This window comes from Haplochromis burtoni, unplaced genomic scaffold, assembly GCF_018398535.1.
Source record: "Haplochromis burtoni strain Fernald_Lab_line unplaced genomic scaffold, NCSU_Asbu1 Contig_442, whole genome shotgun sequence".
NCBI lineage: Eukaryota > Metazoa > Chordata > Actinopteri > Cichliformes > Cichlidae > Haplochromis > Haplochromis burtoni.
This window is the reverse complement of record NW_024582803.1, coordinates 280,041-298,362: the sequence shown is the minus strand read 5'-3', so window position 1 is coordinate 298,362 and position 18,322 is coordinate 280,041. Positions and strand designations below refer to the sequence as shown.

Here is an 18,322-nt window from a genome sequence, read left to right as displayed (position 1 = left end):
AAAGCACCGAAATGTGCGCTGCTTTTCGGTCTGGTCATGGCACCGGATACCTTTACCCATCCCTAGTAATTATTAATGAAACTGGTGGTAATTAAATAAGAGATGAACCTGGAGAAGATGACAGATGGTACAGGTGGCATTACTCAAACACAAATGTATAATCAAACTCTTATTCAGGCTTCTTTCTCCTGTAGGACTCTGGCTTTATGCTGGGGGAGGGGCTTGGTCTGCAAAGCCCTGCCCTCATTTCACATGACCCCTCCCAATTGGCACAGGACCCCGCCTACCCATCAGAGAAGTCTGGAGTGAGCGGTGAGGCCGGTGACGAGCTTGACCTCAGTTTCCTTCCCGATGAGCTTAGCACACAGGAGGAACCGAGCCATGACGTATCAGGTATGACATCAGCAGACAGTGGGTGTGTACGACCTAGCAGCCAGTCACATTAGTGTCTCACCTGTACGCCATGTTATTCCAGGAGAGCAAGGCGGGTCTGCAGCTCTGGACGTGTCTCAGGACAGCGGTGTTGGTGTGGACCACAACTCCCAGGAATCCACAACCACCGAGGGCACACAGGAGGCGTCCACATCAGGAGCGGGGACCAGGGCCTCCCCCTTCTATCCCATGACCCCCATGACCCCTATGACCCCCGTGACCCCTGTGACAGAGAGGTCAGGAATCATCCCGCAGTTACAGTAAGTCACTGCTGAACAACACGGAAGCTGTTCTTCATCTGGTGTTCTCATACAGTATTAAAACTCCCCATAATCCTAGCACCTCGGAAGGCTTCCAGGAGACAGCCAATCAGAACTGAGGGTGACCTGCATAGGTGCACTGTGTTTTTCTTTCCAGTGACGCGGTCAAAAAAGCAGAATTTTAGTGCAGTAAATGATTAACAGGATTGCTTTGAAAACCAGTTGTGCAATAATACAATCTGGATCAGACAGGTGTGGCTGTGATGTCATTAATCCACACCTGGTCTGACGACAACTGGAAGAGAAAAACAGTCACTGAGGTTTGTCACTACCCGATCCGTACCGGAAACCCGATCGGTACCCCGCATGCGCAAATCTTACGTCACTTCCTCTCTTTGCCAACATTGCGACATTCAATATATTTGAATGATACGGTTAGCGCCCAGTTAGCTCTTAGCATTTCTCAACAGCTCTGCCTCCTTTTCGACTACTGGGACATTTAAACAATGGATAATCTGTATCCGCAACAAATTTTTGCGTTTCTCCTCAACAGAGAGCGTTCCCCGATTGAACAACAGCGCCGTAAAATAAGAAGAATGGCGCCTAATGACAGAGTTAATAATACAGACTTTATAATATGTCACGCGAAGATTCAGCAGCCAGATGACGTGTTTACTGGCAATTGACAGTGACAGCGGACATCATCATCACTTTTGCAACAATCCTCTCCACACAGACAAGCATAAACACACTCGATTATCACTAAATCACATTTAACACACGTTTGTAATGACGCTAATTCAGTTTACAATAGGGTTTATTCGCTCGGTCAGCAGGTGGCGGTATCCTCGTACACTGGGGAGTACACTGCCATTAAATGAACAGAAGAAGAAGAAAACCCCTGCACATGCACGGTACGGATCGGGTATGTAACTACCCAATCCGTACCGGAAACCCGATCGGTACCCCGCATGCGCGAAAGGTGTCTACTTCCGGTCGAAGCATTTTACGATGCGGGGTACCGATCGGGTTTCCGGTACGGATCGGGTAGTGACAGGGTAGACCGGATTTGTACGGTCCAACTTTGCACATGCGCAGTAAGGATTGGGAGTCCCGATCTGTCACTATCTTTTTATTTTTTTGTTTTTGTCTACATTATATTAAATGTTTCATTATCGGAAACATTTTAAGAGATACTTGTTATTCTTAACATCTTAACAGATACTCTGACCTGTAACTATCGTAAAATGCTTCGACCGGAAGTAGACACCTTTCGCACATGCGGGGTACCGATCGTGTTTCCGGTACGGATCGGGTAGTGACAAGGTTAAAGCTCATGACGGTAAAGTCCTGAGTACAGCAGGAAGTGAAGAAATAACTGCTGTGACTGAGCACCGAGGCAGCGCCCACAGGTGAAACGCCGCCCCCTGGTGGTGATGATAACAAAAGGTGCCTTTAAACTCATCTTGCTCGCAGGCGTCCAAACTGTCGTGTGAGTGGTGGGTTTCAGACATGGGGCACGGGTTAACCTTCACTTCCTGCTTTGCTTCCTGTGCAGGAACATCGTCTCCACGGTGAATCTGGGCTGTCCGCTGGATCTGAAGTTCATCGCCCTGCAGGCCCGAAACGCCGAGTACAACCCAAAGGTACTGACATCGCTGAAAATTCAGATCTGAATCCCACGCCATCCAGCGGGGTTCATCGCTCTCGTGTCATTTCAGCGCTTTGCTGCGGTCATCATGAGGATCCGCGAGCCACGAACAACAGCTCTGATCTTCAGCTCTGGGAAGATGGTGTGCACAGGAGCCAAGAGGTCAGTCCATCACACAGATGGTTCAGGTGTGAGCAGCATGCTGTGTTGAAGCGTAATCTCCCTCACGTCTGTGTCTGAGCACGTGCAGTGAGGAGCAGTCGCGCCTGGCGGCCCGGAAATACGCCCGGGTGGTGCAGAAACTCGGTTTCCCCGCCCGCTTCCTGGAGTTCAAGATTCAGAACATGGTGGCCAGCTGTGACGTGTGCTTCCCTATCAGACTGGAAGGACTGGTTCTGACCCACCAGCAGTTCAGCAGGTAAGAAGCGCACCTGATCCCCGTGGTGTTTAACCTTGATTTAAAGCGCTCCTCAGACCGGCGCTGCGTTCCCTCCACAGTTACGAGCCGGAGCTGTTTCCGGGACTTATCTACCGGATGGTGAAGCCTCGAATCGTCCTGCTCATTTTTGTGTCGGGGAAGGTGGTTCTGACGGGTAATCGCCTCCACTCATCAGAGTTCATCAGCACAGACACAAACTGAAGCTTCAGCACTGATCTGTCACCAGATTACAGACAAAACTCTTCTTCGTATGAAATCATTATTAAGTCTGTCGTTCAACACAGATCTGCAAACAGGCCTTTCATTTACAAAATGACTGCAGTCACATGATCTTAAAGGGCACCTTTAAGCTCACCTTTACCGGCAAGGGGCGTGGCCACAAAGTAGCGGCTGGGTTTCAAGTCCGACCTGTGCTCTGTGCCCACTGTCTCTATCCAATTAAGAGGCCAAAACGATCCTATTTAAAGAAAATGATATGATCTTTAAAATATCTTTGAAATACAAAGTAAACTGAAAATCTGTCGTGTCTTCAATTTGTTGCTAAGTCCAAAATGTGGATCTGATCTTAAAAAAAACGACTTCCTGCAAAAAAAACTGTAGAAACATGACTAAATGATGACGTAACACCGGCTGCTTTCTATCCATGCTGTATTTTATTTTGAAAATGTCTCAGAAATGTGACTCTTATAATCATGAAATGGGACCGAATGACACCGTGCTAATCACCGAGCTGTTGCCTTCCAGGAGCCAAAGAGCGAGCCGAGATCTACGAAGCGTTCGAGAACATTTATCCAATCCTGAAGGGCTTCAGGAAGCAGTGAGAGCGGCACTTCCTGTTCATGTGTACATATCTGATTCGATATTTGGGCTAAATATGTTTTACTTTGAGTCGCTCTGCAGAGTTATGGGATGGGATATGTTTTAGTCTGTGCTCAAGAGTTCACCATCCTGAGAATCTGTTTTCTAAGAGTCATGTAACTTCAGTGTTTTCATACACACATTTCCACTGAGTGAATAAATGTGGAGACATCAGCTGTTGAAAATAATCAAGGTTTCTGTGTACGTTGTACGGCCCTTAAAACCATCTTTACTGAGCGGTTGAAGCTGGAGCGCAGGAACAGTTTGGAAGAAGGTGTCACTCAAAACCCCAAATTTAATACTGAGCTTTTCACACCTGAGCTTCTGTAATTGTGGGAAACACACCAGATACAAAAAGACAGTCTCATCTGGATTACGTTATTCCAACAAACTGCTCTTCATAACCTTTAAAGATGGCTTTCAAACTTTATTCTGAAAAACATTACAGCGGTTTTATTCTGAAGGGCAGGCCTTCACCTGACTGATCAGACATTCAGAGACGGCCTTCGGTTTGTGAACTGGGCTCAGGTTCGAGTCTTTGACGATCCTGGACAAACACGCAGCAGCAACAAACCCTCAGTCTCACGCTGATGGTTCATCGGCCCACCTGTAGCTGTGAGGACGGCGTGCACTGCTGTGGTATCGTTTCATTTGTCTGTCATCTAAACTAAACCCCACAGACGAATAACTTTGTAGGTCATATGATGTGGCTGAACTAAAACCTGATTGGATCATAACCTGCGCTGTAGACTTGAGGCACGAGTTACCTCGGGCAGGAGCTCATCAGCCCACGCAACCTTTCCCAGCCTGGAGAAGATCGGAGATGATGGTTCGCTTCTGTCCTTCCACGTTTCACTCGTGATTTTGTTTGCTCGAAGAACACCAATAATTGGATCCTTCTAATTTCCCACAGTCACAACACATGTCGCCCCACAGGTTGTTTTTTTTTGGGTTTTTTTTTTTAAGACATCTGAGAGTGCTCCTCTCTGAGATCCTCACTTGTTCACTGAAGCTGACTTTTTTTGTGAGTTAATTGTTGTTATGATGAAACTGAGTTTGGGAGCTTTTCGGCTGTTCCCAGTTACGATAAGAAAAGAAACTTTTAGTCCCACACGCGGGAAATTTGTTTTGTCACAGCAAAAAGTGGACAGTGCAAAGTTGTATAGCAAAAATTAAAGAACACTGGAATACAATAAGAATAATATACTATACACAACTGTACAGAATAGAATAAAATATACGATAGGATAAAAATAAATAAATTCAAGTGCTTTAAACAACTGAGTAAAAATGCAACTTTGTCAGAAAAGAGTATTGCACATGTGTGGATGTGTTTGATCAGTTGGAGTCTTTGTTGTAGAGTCACCGTGGGTGCTGCAGCCACTGAAGGAGCTGCTCAGTGCTGTCAGTCTCCTGCATGGGCTGGGAGATGTTGTCCAACAGGAATGAAAGCTTAGCTGCCGTTCTCCTATCACTCACCACCTCCACTGGGTCCAGAGGCCATCCTAGAACAGAGCTGGCCCTTCTGATCAGCCTGTTCAGTCTCTTCCTGTCCCCGGCAGAGATGCTGCCGCCCCAGTAGACCACACCATAAAAGATGGCTGAGGCCACCACAGAGTCATAGAAATTGTTAAACCTATTAATCCCTGCAGTAATGACCTAGTAATGACCCAATGGGAGGCTCGTGTTTAAATCTCCGTGGGGGTTGCAGAGTTCATGAAAACTTCACAGAATAAATGGACTGATTCTTATGCAGCACTCGGTGCTTTGTACAACATCCACACTCCGTCGGAGCATCAGAGAGTGACCCGGGGTTCGTATCCTCTATAAGGATATTTGGCATGCAGATGTGGAAGCCAGGAATCGAACCACCAACTCTCCGATCACCTGATGAGTCGTTCACGTTGAGCTCTGTGAGCAGAATTACTTTTAACAACCTCCCATGTTTTTATGGTGACGTATGCCTGACCCCGCCCACTCGTGACGCCATCAGATAAACAAACCCGTCACGCTGTTAGAGGAAAGAGGTAGTGGCGGTCTGTCCTCGGGTTACAGCTGTGCGTTGGCTCTAAATTATGAGACGTTAGCGGCAGGCCGACCTTCGCGGAGCCGCAGACAGCGCAGCTAGCATGGCGTCCTCCGCCGGCCTGGCCCGGCCCGCTCCAGCCTCTGCGGCCCGGCCGTCACCGCGCCCTCCACTGCCGGCCTCGGCCCATTCCGCGCAGGGCTGCGTTATGCTGGAGTCCGTGGACGACGCGGAGGGGCTGTACGTGGCCGTGGAGCGCTGCCCTCTGTGCAGCACCTCCCGCCGCAGGCTTACCTGCGCTCGCTGCGTGCAGGCCGGAGACTTTGTGTACTTCGACGGCAGGAACACAGAGAGGTAAACACCGGAGCCGAATTCCACCGACGCACGCTCAAAGTTTCCCATTCCTACGTTCCTCTGCGGACACGCAGCACCGGGGAGCTGCTCCGTTTCGCCTGGGGTTAACGGGAGCTGTCGGTGCCGTTCGGCGTCGTTGTGAGCACCGACTGAGTCTTAAAAAACGCTTTTCACGGCTTTCTTTGTCTGACTGCTCTGTTGGTGGGGACATTAGCCGAAGCATGGAGCCCAAATAACACTGCTGTGGTGAAACAGGTGTTTCAGCTAAATCGAAGCGCGATTATTGTTAAAATCAGAAACTCTTCTTTATTTTCTCAAACGTCAGAAGTTACGGTGTAATGACCGGAGGTGTGACACGCTAATACTCCACAGTCGCACCGTCTCGTCTTTAAAAAGGTGTAAACTAACCTGAAAACGGCGCTTTGCATTAGCAGCTAACATTGGTTAGCTAAGTAACTTTCAGGTAGCCTGTTAGCTCAGCTCGGTTAGCCTTTGTATCGACATTTGTTACTGTTAGCTCAGCTAGATTAGCCTCGGTTAGCCTGTTAGCCTTTTTAAGCTTTATTTGGCCGGTTAGCTCAGTTTTGTAAGTCTGCTAGGTCTCAGGCTATCGTGTGTTGACCTGCTCTGGTATTGTTAGCCTGGTGGCTAGCTGCTGTGTTAGAGTGCAGGGCTCGCAAAAGTTCAAAATCCCTGGTGGCCCTTCGGGCAGGGACTCTTCAGTTTTTGGTAGCCCAAAATAAATTTAAGTAGCCCGAATAAAAAAGAGCAATTTTTTGATTGATGTTTTGTTTCCGTTACAATATTATACTTTAATGTATACTATTGTAACGTAAACAAAACATTAATCAAAAAATTGTTGAAACACAAATTCACACAAACACAACATTGTATAAAAATTACAATCATCAACTCAAATACTTGGTTCTAATTGAACAGAAATTTCTATGAACTTGTAAGAACTGTGTAGGACATGAATCAGTCTGTGTCAGATCCTGGATTTGAAATTTCCACTGAAGTCTCGGGTAAGAGGCAAGTGGAACCAAGATCGAGGCCATTTGCTTTTTGAAGTTTGCAAAGACTGCTAAATTTTGCCAGTGGTCGTTCACTCTTTGCAACATAGTACGCTGTTCTATTTGCAATTGGTGTTTGTTCTGGGAAAGATATTGCAGACTGAGCAATAATGCATTTATTGCATTTCTAATGGGGGCCTTTCTTAAAATGACTGGTCCCAGTAACAAAGGCGCTTGTCGACTCAGATATCGAGGGAAAACCAACAACACACCCGGCAGAACATTATGTTATTTACACGGGTGCACATAAGTGGTCCACATGTTCGCATTCGCTGTCAAAATAAAAGACTGCGCACCAGATAAGTTGCAACACGCATTTGCGTCCATATAAAAGGCAGTGTTTTTGTCCGCTAGAGTGGGATTTTCACGGCACATTCCGCACCAAGGCTGAGGGTCGCAGATGCCAACAGACTCGATAAACTGATCTGTAAGGCCAGTAATGTTGTGGGGATGGAGCTGGACTCCCTCAAGGTGTGGCGGAGAGGCGGATGCTGTCCAAGATAAAGACAATGTTGGATAACACCTCCCACCCTCTCCATGACATGCTGGTCAGTCACAGGAGCACGCTCAGTGAGAGACTGAGATTACCCATAATGCACCACTGAACGACACAGGAAATCTTTCCTGCCTGTGGCTCCCTGTACAACTCCTCCACCCAACACACTGTTTACTGCTATAGCTACACATGTTTCTTTTTCAGCTATTTATTAATAAGTGACTTTATGTGTGTGTATATGTATATATTGTACTATTCTTAGTTAGCGTATTGTCTGTCTTATTAATGTTTGTTTATAATGGAGCACTGTAACAAAAAATAATTTCCCCCAGGGATCAATAAAGTATTCTGATTCTGAATGTGCACCTGCGGACCACTTATGTGCAGCCCTGGTTATTTAGCTCGTCATATTGCAGCCACAGAAATTATTTCGTCCATGAAACCATAAAGCTGCACTTTCTTTTTGCCTTATAGTCTGATTTGTCATAACTTCTACGTTTTGTGGTAAGCTTTTCTTTGGCTGTCACTTCTTCACCCTGACCTGTCTTATTTGGCTCAGCAGAACTAAAATATATATCCTGCTGCTTTTACACACGCACTCACATAAGCTCAGCGATTCTCTGCGCGATCAACCTCTCACATGTTTAAGCTGTGGGAGATTTCACTTGTCATGTTTGCATAGTAAGCTAACGATTGATAAGACGATGTCAGAGGAATTGGTGCACAAATTATCATCACTCACCAATCAGTGCTGTCGCTCTCTATACACAGTTCGCTCGATTGCAAAGTGAAAGCAAAAAAACAAGCGCAAATTCAAACGCGATTTCAATATGTCACATATTGACAGTGGCTCACCAATGCCAATGACATAATTACCCAGCTACATTTCCGAAAGAATGCAAAAGCATTGACATACATTTTTCCTTACTTCAATAGCCCGACGGGCAGGGCAGAGATAGATTTTGGTAGCCCGACTGGAAAAATCGCTAGCCCCGGGACGTCGGGCTAGCGATTTTGCGAGCCCTGGAGTGAGGTCATATGCTCCGGTTAGACGTTTCCCAGGCTGGAGTCAGTGAGATGACCTCAGGCCCCCCTTCTCTTTGTTATTGCAGCTGTTGCAGAGGTGTGCTGGGTTTAATCAGACTGTCTGGTTCTGCTGGCTTCTGGTTCTCCATCCATCCATCCATTCGCTTCCGCTTATCCTTTTCAGGGTCGCGGGGGGCGCTGGAGCCTATCCCAGCTGTCATAGGGCGAGAGGCGGGGTACACCCTGGACAGGTCGCCAGTCTGTCGCAGGGCCAACACACAGGGACAGACAACCATTCACACTCACATTCACTTGCACATTCACACCTAGTGGCAATTTGGATTTATCAATTAACCTATCCCCACAAGCTTCTGGTTCTGAAACTGTAAAATCCTCTCAGGTGTGAGGCTTTATCTACTGCAGGTGAACTCGTCTGCTGTTTGTCTGCAGGTACACTGAGAAGCTTGAGCGGCTGAAGAAGCTGAAGGGGGAGAAGGAGCAGCTGCAGCAGAGGTAAAACCTGCTGCTCACAGGTACAGGTGATGTCACAAACGGCTGTGGACTGAGGGAGGGCGAGTGAAGCTGTTTGAGGCAGCACCTGTGCAGGTGTTGCAGATGTTTGTGTGTATTTGGTAACAGCAGCTGTGGCGATAACCTGTGACATCTTCTGTCCTCACAGCGTTGTGCAGGCCATGAACAGGAAGCTGCTGGCTGACGAGATGGTGAGTTCACAGCTGCATAGGTGTGCGTTCAGGCACGTGGCTGCCTCCTTATCGCTCCTCTGCTCTGTAATGTTACCTTCAGTGAGCTCACCTGCAGTTTTTAATGCGCTGTAGCTCCTCCCATCCTCTCCGAGAGCACGTCAGGTGCATCTGTGTGGCACCTCTGACCTCCAAACATCGGCCGAGAGCTGAGAGGCAGAAACGAGAGAAATAAATTCAGATGTTTTAACTTGTTTGCATAAATAAAAATGTGAACATTCAGATTAAAGTTCAAATCTGATTAAAAGCCAGTTTGGAAGAAATTGATGTATCTGTGTGTTGTCCTCAGAAATGGAAGATCATGTCGTGTAAGATGAAGGTGGAGCAGCTAAAGGAGGCGGTTGCCTGGGGCAACGAGGAGGCGAGGCACGGTGAGAGTCAGCAGGTTTAAAACTGACACGGTTCGTGAGCTGTCGCGTGACCCGTTTGCCCCTCCTGCCGCAGATAATGAGCGCCTCTCCAGGTGTCAGGAGGACGTCCAGCGGCTGCAGCGCCGGGCCGTTCGCCACGGTGAGAAACGCGACAAGATCGAGCGCCACAACCGGCGCCTCGGTGAGCTGATGGAGAAACGCAGTCGAGACCTGCAGAGCCGACTGAGCCAGCTCGCCGCACTGCGGCGGGAGCACATCCGCGACCTTACCACCCACATCTTCCCCATGCAGGAGGAGAAACTGGGCAGCAGGTAGGGGGTGGAGCCTTCTGAGTTTCAGGAACCGCTCTGATGGGACTGATGGAGCAAACGTGTTGTCATCCCACTCTCTGCCCCTACGTGTATCCATTAGAGACCCCGCGGACGTCCTGGCTGAGTGTGACCCGCTGACCTCGAGCACGGTGAGCGAGCTGGCCGAGGCCCGGAGGACCACCTACCTGTCGGGACGCTGGATCTGGGACGACCAGAACGGAGAGACAAGCATCAGCATCACGGGGCCCCCTGTGGCCCTGCCCAGCAACGGAGACTGCTCCGCTTACTACAGCTGGGTGGAGGAGAAGAGCACCAATCAGGGCCCAGGTGAAGAGTGAGGAGGCGGAGCTTTAGTGGTCGTACTGATAACTGATCTCATTTTTTCCCTGAGTTCAGATTTCTTCTCAGCCAGAAGTTTGTTCTTGTATTTATCTGATGATGTTGTTGTTGTTGTTATGATGATGATGGATTGCATTTATATAGCGCTTTTCGAGGCCCTCAAAGCGCTTTACAATTCCACTATTCATTCACTCTCACATCCACACACTGGTGGAGGCAAGCCACAGTTGCCCTGGGGCAGACTGACAGAAGCCAGGCTGCCATATCGCGCCATCGGCCCCTCTGGCCAACACCAGCAGGCGGTAGGTGAAGTGTCCTTGGGCAAGACACTTCACCTACAACGACCGAGACTGTCCGAGCCGGGGCTCGAACCGGCAACCTTCCGATTAACCTTCCGAAGAACTGCCAACTCTTGAGCCACGATCGCCCAATAATAATAATAATAATAATAATAATATAAATCATGGTTATTATAACTCGTCTGTTTTTATTTTAAAATTATTTTAAAATACTTCATTTACTTGTAATTTTTTTTAATGAGTATTTTTATGTGGGTGCTCAGAAAACTTTGATTTGAAAAGGTTTCAGGTGACCCTGTCCTGACCTTTGACCTCCTTTTGCCGCAGAGCTGGACCACATTAACCCGGCTCACACCATCAGCGCCGCCCTCTGCTACACCACGCAGCTCGTCACCATCTTGTCCCACATGCTGGACGTCAACCTGCCCAAGAAGCTCTGCAACAGGTGGGAACGTTTGAAAAGTGGCGCCACTCAGCGGTAGGTCGATTTTGCCGATGTCGCAGCGTCCATGTTTAATCTTCGCTCTGTGCTGTTTGTTTTCTCAGCGAGTTCTGCGGAGACAATCTGAGCCGCTACCGCTTCACCCGAGCTCTGAGCAAGCTCAACACCAACGTGCTCCACCTGTGCTTCTCTCAGGTGAGACTCGCACGCTGTTTGTTTGTCCGTCTTCTGTGTCGAGGGGACTCTGAGACGCAGCAGGACTGATTCTGATTGATTGATCCATCTCTGTGTTCCCGCCTCTCACCCCCTTTCTCTGTGTTCAGCACGTTGACAGCGAGAAGCTCCACCTCCATCACACCCTGAGGAACATCGTGTTTCTGGTTGCCCCTGACAACGACAGCCTGGGCAGGTGAGTGAGGGGGTGAAGTGTTTGATTTCAGGAAAATGTGGGTGCAATCTGCTGATTGAGAGTGACGCAGTGTTTACCCGTGTGCCTTCAGGACGGGTCCGTTCGAGGTGTGCGCCGACCTGGAGGAGTCCATGGAGTTCGTGGAGCCGGAGGCGGAGGGGCCGGCGGAGGAGAGCGGAGACGAAGCGGTGACGGACGACGAGACAGACCTGGGGACGGACTGGGAGACGGTGCCCAGCCCGCGGTTCTGTGATATCCCCTCACAGGTAAGCACACCTGAGGCGTTTGTGCCGAGCTGCTCGATCATTTAGATCCGTAACCCTTATTATCGATCGGTTATTAACTCGGTGTGAAGGACGACTCGCGCTTAGAGCAGCAGCGGGCGGGGGCGCCTGAGGGGAGGAGTCACTTTGACCTCCATAGGTCAGACATCAGTGCAGAAGAGTTACGGGGCTCCGCCTCGTGACCTCTAACCTCTCCTCTTCCTCCTCTGTCCTCCTGCAGTCCATGGATCTTTCCCAGAGTGCCCTGCAGGTCTCGCAGCCCGCCGCCAACACCGGAGGGATGATCTCGTCTGCCGCCGCTTCAGTCAGCTCCTGGCTCAGAACCTACACCGGCCAGCGCTGACCCTGCGGAGTCCTGGGGCTTGTTTGGATCTCAGGGGTCAGAGGTCACCATCAGCGCTTCAGACTCTACAAATAGAAACGTACTGTTTGAGGAGCTGAGAGGTCCTGCTGACGCATCACTGCTGATTTGATTGGTTTAACTTTTTTTCTCCTACTGTGAGGTCGTATCGCGGAGCCGCTCAGTCTCTGATTGGACGAGGTTGTTACAGTCTGGAGGGGCGGAGCTCTTTTGCAATAAAATCTCTGCAGTAAGCTCCACGCACAGTCGTGGCTCAGTCTCCAGCGTGTCGGCGTCACGGTGACCTGACGTGACCTTTAAGGTCGTGATGAGAAACTGGAAGCGCTCGCATTCAGCAGACTGCAGGATGCCACGAGGTCAACATGCGCTCTGATTGGAGGATTGTGCTCCGGCGCCGAGGCCACTCCAAGCCTGACTCATTTTTATTAAAACACTATTTTCAGTTTTTCTTGTACATTTTCAGCCTCATTCAAAAAAAAAAGTTTCTTCCTGTGGGCGGAGCGTGCATCATTGTCTCTTCTGATTGGCTCCAGTTTAGAAAATCGAGCTGCCATCACAGAGCAGCTGGAATCAAACCTAGACCGAGCCGCCTCACGCTTTTTCGCTGAGCTGGTGACTCTGAAGTGGGATTGATGATGATGGCGGTTTATGGACGAACATGTTTTATTTGAAGTGTTTCAGTTTGTGTGACGTTTGAAATAAAATCCTGTTTCTGCTTTTTGAATCTGAAGTTGAGTTTTTAATAGATTGTGCATGCGTTGACCTTTAACCTCAGGGTCCATGGGCCACAGGAGGTGCTGACATCCACATGCTGTACAGGCAGCTTCACCTGTGCCTGCAGGTGGATTGAAGCACAGGTGAGTGTACACCTGTAATAGCCGTTTGTGTGAGGACTCGCAGCATCTCCACAGTAACCGCACGATTCACGCCACGGCGTGCTGTGTTGATAGATTTAAAGACTTCACCCGCCGATGCTGGCGGGACGTCAGCGTCTGCTGCTTGTGCTCTGCAGGTGTGAACACCTGAGCTCAGGCTGTCTGATTGGACGGCTCCAGCTGATGGGTCTGTTTATTAGGCTGTCACAGCAAGCACAAGGTGAGCGCGGACAGGTGATGATTTCACACAACTGAGCAGTTCCAGTGATGTCACAGGGATCCCAGGCTGCATAGTGTTCGTGGCACAGGTCAGACCAGGCGAGCAGCACGGTTGGTGGAAAAACAAAACGGGTGGAGACGGAACAACAGGGTCAGCCCGGGGCCAACAAAGCTTGTTACAGTCAAAGTTAATGAAAATGTTTGGGGATGTGTGGTGCCGTTCATTCATCCAACAGGCATTCGTCACATCTGCAGGTTTACTTCACTGCATGCTGCTGACGCCCACCTGCAGGATCGTGAACTGTACAGAGTGACTGTAATGAGTGCAACCATCCGTTACCACGGTCCTCCTGACCCACCTGGGCTTCCTTCAGGTGTGCTTGTAGTGAAGGTTTACCTTCCCTGACGCGAAGTTTACATGTGTTCGTTTTCTTTCGTTGTGAGTGTACTAAACAGTTCTTATTTTATTTCTAGCCAGTATCAGATGAATCTGACCCCAGATCTGCTTTCTGTGTCCCTGAGAGCACCATGCAGCCTTCAGTCTCAGTAGGTGTAAGTACAAACTAAACCTTATTTAAACTACACTTTAACTGACCCCTGCTCTCTCCTTTGACTGCCTCTCTCTCATTCTCTTTTTGATGTCGAGCTCTTTTGTCTGTATTCATTTACACTCTTACTGATGTGGATGAATCCCTGAGCAGCGACAGATCAGGTTTTAACACGATTCCTGTCAGCTGCGCTTTATTTTGCAAATCACACAACGTGCACACACCTGAGCTGAGCTGCGATTTTGAGTTGTAGGGGCCGCCGTCGTTTGGATGCTAGGTTAAAGTTATTCCGGTTACCCGCCCTCGGGTTAAAGTTATTCCAGTTACCCGCCCTCGGGTTCAACGTTACTCCGGTTACCCACCCTGGTACCGTTGAGGTATTATGGCTCAGTGAGCAGTTATTGCAGCTGTCAGCTGTTTTCTGACGCGCAGGAGGACGTGAGAGCGTAGCTGTTGAAACAGTGCTCGGATTCATAAAGGCTGAAGGTGAACCACAGTTCTTTCTTTCACACTTGGAATTCTTTGCATGATTATCTGGGTTGGAGCATGTGGGAAGCCGTGACTGAGAAAGGTCTGAAAAGCCTTTTTATTGTGAGGCGAATGATTACTGGATGCCGAGTGAGTGCAAGCAGCCTTTCTTCTTTGGGTAAGCTGCTTATGGAGCGCAGGGTTCAGGAGGAAGCGGGTGAAGCTGCTCTGCTTTCGCTCTTGTTATTCTTGTTAATAACACCCACTTTTACAAACTGCAGTTTTGTGTTTTCTGCTTGTTTGTTTTGAATCGTGTTTGTGGGGAGACTCCACCCCCTCGCCCTTGTGCTGAAGGATTTCTGCAGGTGGAGGACAATGGCGAGAAGGTCTGCTGCTCTGTTTCTGCTGCTCTGCTGCTCTGTCAGTCGGGGCCAGTCGGAGGCTTCTGTCCCCCCGCCGGCGGTCATCTCCCAGGCCCTCCCCATCCTCTGGGATGAACTGCGAGGGCTGAAGGAGCTGGTGCTGAGCCTGAAGGCGGAGGAGGTGGGCCGGCGTCAGATCCTGAGGAGGGTGGAGAGCTGGCTGAGGGATGGAGAGGTGCAGGCCGAGCAGCAGAGACGGAGCCTGGAGGGACTGAAGGAGGAAGCGCTCCGACAGGCGGAGGAGCTGAGGGGGAGGGTGGAGGAGCTGGAGGAGCAAAGCAAAGGTGAGGCCTCCTCCGTCACATTAAGTGTCATAGCTGCTCCTCAGACTGAGAGGTGGTGCAGTGAGTTTAGCTGGTGTAGCACAGGTGAGTCCTGCTGTCCTCAGGTAGGCGAAAAACATCAAACTGTTTTGAGCCTAAACAGCAGGAACCTGTTCGTGTATTAATCACTAGAGGCTGTCGCATAACAAGAGGCAAAGCTGGAGCTGTAGGTTGAGAGCTTCGTGTTAGAGCGGGGGTCGAAGTTAATAAAGTTTACGAAGGATTCTTAAGAACATTTAACACGTTACTTGATAAAAACTGTCCAGTAATTGAAATCAACAGGAAAACAACTATGCAGGAAGACCACAGAGGACTACAAAATACCAGCAAAAAAAGAATCCCCTATATCGAGCATTCATAAAAAAGAGAACCATGGAAACTGAAAGGAAGTATAAAACTTACAAAAATAAATGAACTAATATAATGAGAGCCTGTAAAACAGAGTATTTCATTAAAAGGTTGGAACACAATAAAGATAACACAAGAGATATCTGGAACGTATTAATCAAAGATGGATCAAAGATGGATCAGGGAATAACGATGGGTACTTTATAGAGGGACAAGAAGTATTAATAACATGGAAGAGATAGTAAATGGCTTTAATGAATTCTTCGTAAACATAGGGCCAAAACTGGCAGAAGAAATAAAGGTTGATGGGACACTGGTGAAAATACTGAAAGCAATAGAAGCTCAATGTTTTTAAGCGCAGTGGAAGAGAAAGAGATTCATGACATAGAGAACAAAACCAGTACAGACTGGACTGATATTGATATGGTAACAGTAAAGATTGATGGTGTTGTAAAACCATTAAAATATATGTTCAACTTGTCGTTTCAAACAGCGGTTTTGCTAAAGTTATTCCCATTTACAAAACTGGTGAAAGGCATCACTTTACAAACTATAGACCAGTGTCAATACTCTCCCAGTTCTCTAAGATACTGGAAAACTCTTCATAAAAAGATTTGACAGTTTTGTGGAAAAACATGAATTAATGACAGATGGTGAGTATGGGTTCAGATCAACAGGTCAACAGCTTTGGCACTGATAGATTTAATGGAAGAGATGACAGAACGTGTGGATAATAAGAGGTACGCACTCGTTTTCTTAGATCTAAAGAAGGCGTTTGATGCTGTTAATCATGAAATTCTAATAACAAACTGGAAAGGTGTGGGTTTAGGGGAGTGGTTTTGGACTGGGTAAAAATCCATGTAGAGAATGGGCAACAATATGTACAAATAAATGAATATAAATCTAATTTAATGGATATAGCTTGTGGAGTACCTCAAGGTTCAGTACTGGGTCCAAAAATGTTTATTATGTACTTAAATGATATCTGCAGAGTATTGGAGATTTTAAAGTTTGTAATATTTGCAGATGACACAAATATACTGTGTTCAGGTGTGGAATTGCCACAGGTTTTGGAGATGATCACACAGGAATTAACGATATTAAAGAAGTGGTTTGATATAAATAAATTATCATTGAATCTCGATAAAACCAGATTTATGTTGTTTGGAAACCAAAAGAAAAACATCAGTGTAGAAATATGTGTTGACAATGTATGTTTAGAAAGAGTCAATGAAATAAAATATCTTGGGGTGATCATTGACCACGAGCTGGAAGCCACACAGCACTGATGTTCGGGGGAAACTGGCACGGGGCCGTCGTGGGGAAAGCAAAGCACATGTTGGATCAGAACATATGTTATACTGTGCTTTACTACTGCCATATATGAGCTACTGTGTCGAGGTCTGGGTAAACATACAAAAGTAACACACTAACAATAACTATAATACAGAAAAGGGCCATTAGATTAATAATAATGTGGGTACAGGGACCATACAAATGCACTCTTTGTCAAAATGCAAGCTTTTAAATTCCAAGAATTGGTGAAGCTTAAAACAGCGCAAATAATACATAAAGTAAGAAATAAATTGCTTCCAAAAGAAATCTGTAAATGGTTCATAGAAAGAGACGGTGGGTATAACTTAAGAGGGAAGTGGAATTTAAAAATACAAAGTGCTAGAATGACTTTAAAAACGATGTCTATCTCAATTGCAGGAGTTAAATTATGGAACAGTCTAACTGAAGAAATAAAATAAAGTAAAAACATAAAACAGTTTAAAATATAAAAACCTAATTTTAAATGAGTACAAGAATGAAGAAAACGGGGTTAACCCAGGACGGTGCTGTTGCTGGTAATGGTGTTGTTGTTCTTTTTGTTTGTTCTTTTGTTTGTTTGTTTTTCCATAACTTGTGAATCTGCAAATTTACACATTCTGTCTTTTTCATATGAAAGAAACTGTACTGTGGTGGGGCTTGCTTATTTCTTGTTTTGATTTCTGCATGCTTGGTTTGTTTTGCTTTACTTTTGTTTCATATGTTGTTTGTTTAATTTAAGACTAAAAGAAAATTAAATGAATGAGAGGTCAAACCTGAGGGGGTGGGGACAAATAAGTAAAAAAACAAAAGTGCCATGAAATAAGAAGAATGGTGCCTAATGACAGTTAATAATACAGACTTTGTAATGTGTCACGTGAAGATTCAGCAGCCAGATGAAGTGTTTACTGGCAATTGACAGTGATAGCGGACATTATCATCACTATTCCAACAATCCTCTCCTCACAGACAAGCATAAACACACTCGACTATCGCTAAATCAAATTTAACACACGTTTGTAATGACGCCAATTCAGTTTACAATAGGGTTCATTCACTCGGTCAGCAGGGGGCAGTATCCTCTTATACTGGGGAGTACACTGCCATTAAACCAACAGAAGAAGAAGAAAACCCCTGCACATGCGCGGTACGGATCGGGAGTTCTGATCTGTCACTATCTTTTTATTTGTTTTTGTCTACATTATATTAAATGTTTCATTATCGGAAACATTTTAAGAGATACTTGTTATTCTTAACATCTTAACAGATACTCTGACCCGTAACTATCGTAAAATGCTTCGACTGGAAGTAGACACCTTTCGCGCATGCGGGGTACCGATCAGGTTTCCGGTACGGATCGGGTAGCGACAAGCAGAACCGAGTTGTATGTGTGGAGGGACTAGGGATGGGTACCGGTATCCGGTGCCATGACGGCACCGGTTCTGACATAAACGGTAGTAACTAGACCGAAAAGCAGCACACATTTCGGTGCTTTTTTTTCCTGAGCTGTGATACACTTCTAGCCAATCATTTTACGTTTCCGAGGATAGTAGGTGGGCCCAGGTACGTACGTTCTTTTAGAGCAGAGCTACAGATTAAAAATGCCCAAGGCGAAG

General features: G+C 47.2%; 3 protein-coding genes across 8 annotated transcripts in view; all 3 read left to right on the top strand.

The window, feature by feature from the left end:
- Positions 1–4,022, top strand: part of tbpl2 (TATA box binding protein like 2) — a 5,371-nt gene extending 1,349 nt beyond the window's left edge. Inside the window, exons 2-8 of one of the 2 annotated variants that reach the window (XM_005947488.3) lie at positions 195–393; positions 476–692; positions 2,251–2,338; positions 2,414–2,505; positions 2,594–2,761; positions 2,842–2,936; positions 3,527–3,715. In XM_005947488.3, coding sequence (XP_005947550.1) covers positions 195–393; positions 476–692; positions 2,251–2,338; positions 2,414–2,505; positions 2,594–2,761; positions 2,842–2,936; positions 3,527–3,603 — 936 coding nt within the window. In that variant the 3' untranslated portion in view covers positions 3,604–3,715. Of the gene's footprint in view, positions 1–194; positions 394–475; positions 693–2,250; positions 2,339–2,413; positions 2,506–2,593; positions 2,762–2,841; positions 2,937–3,526 lie in introns of both variants that reach the window. The other variant, XM_005947487.3, reaches the window with a different exon arrangement.
- A 1,849-nt stretch (positions 4,023–5,871) lies between these two features.
- Positions 5,872–12,916, top strand: atg14 (autophagy related 14; the record flags this gene model as incomplete). Its single annotated transcript, XM_005947486.2, is given in 11 exon segments — positions 5,872–6,020; positions 9,066–9,128; positions 9,295–9,337; positions 9,666–9,747; positions 9,821–10,058; positions 10,159–10,385; positions 11,024–11,141; positions 11,243–11,333; positions 11,462–11,547; positions 11,639–11,813; positions 12,052–12,916. Coding segments are annotated over 11 exon segments (1,395 nt in total), but the record flags the coding sequence as incomplete, so codon positions are not given.
- Positions 12,917–13,037: 121 nt separating this feature from the next.
- LOC102313436 (restin homolog) overlaps positions 13,038–18,322 on the top strand; it is a 22,728-nt gene continuing 17,443 nt past the window's right edge. For 4 of the 5 annotated variants that reach the window (XM_042213440.1, XM_042213442.1, XM_042213441.1 and 1 more), the window contains exon 1: positions 13,038–15,008. In XM_042213440.1, the coding sequence (XP_042069374.1) occupies positions 14,678–15,008 (331 nt within the window). In that variant the 5' untranslated portion in view covers positions 13,038–14,677. The remainder of the gene's footprint in view (positions 15,009–18,322) is intronic. The other variant, XM_042213438.1, reaches the window with a different exon arrangement.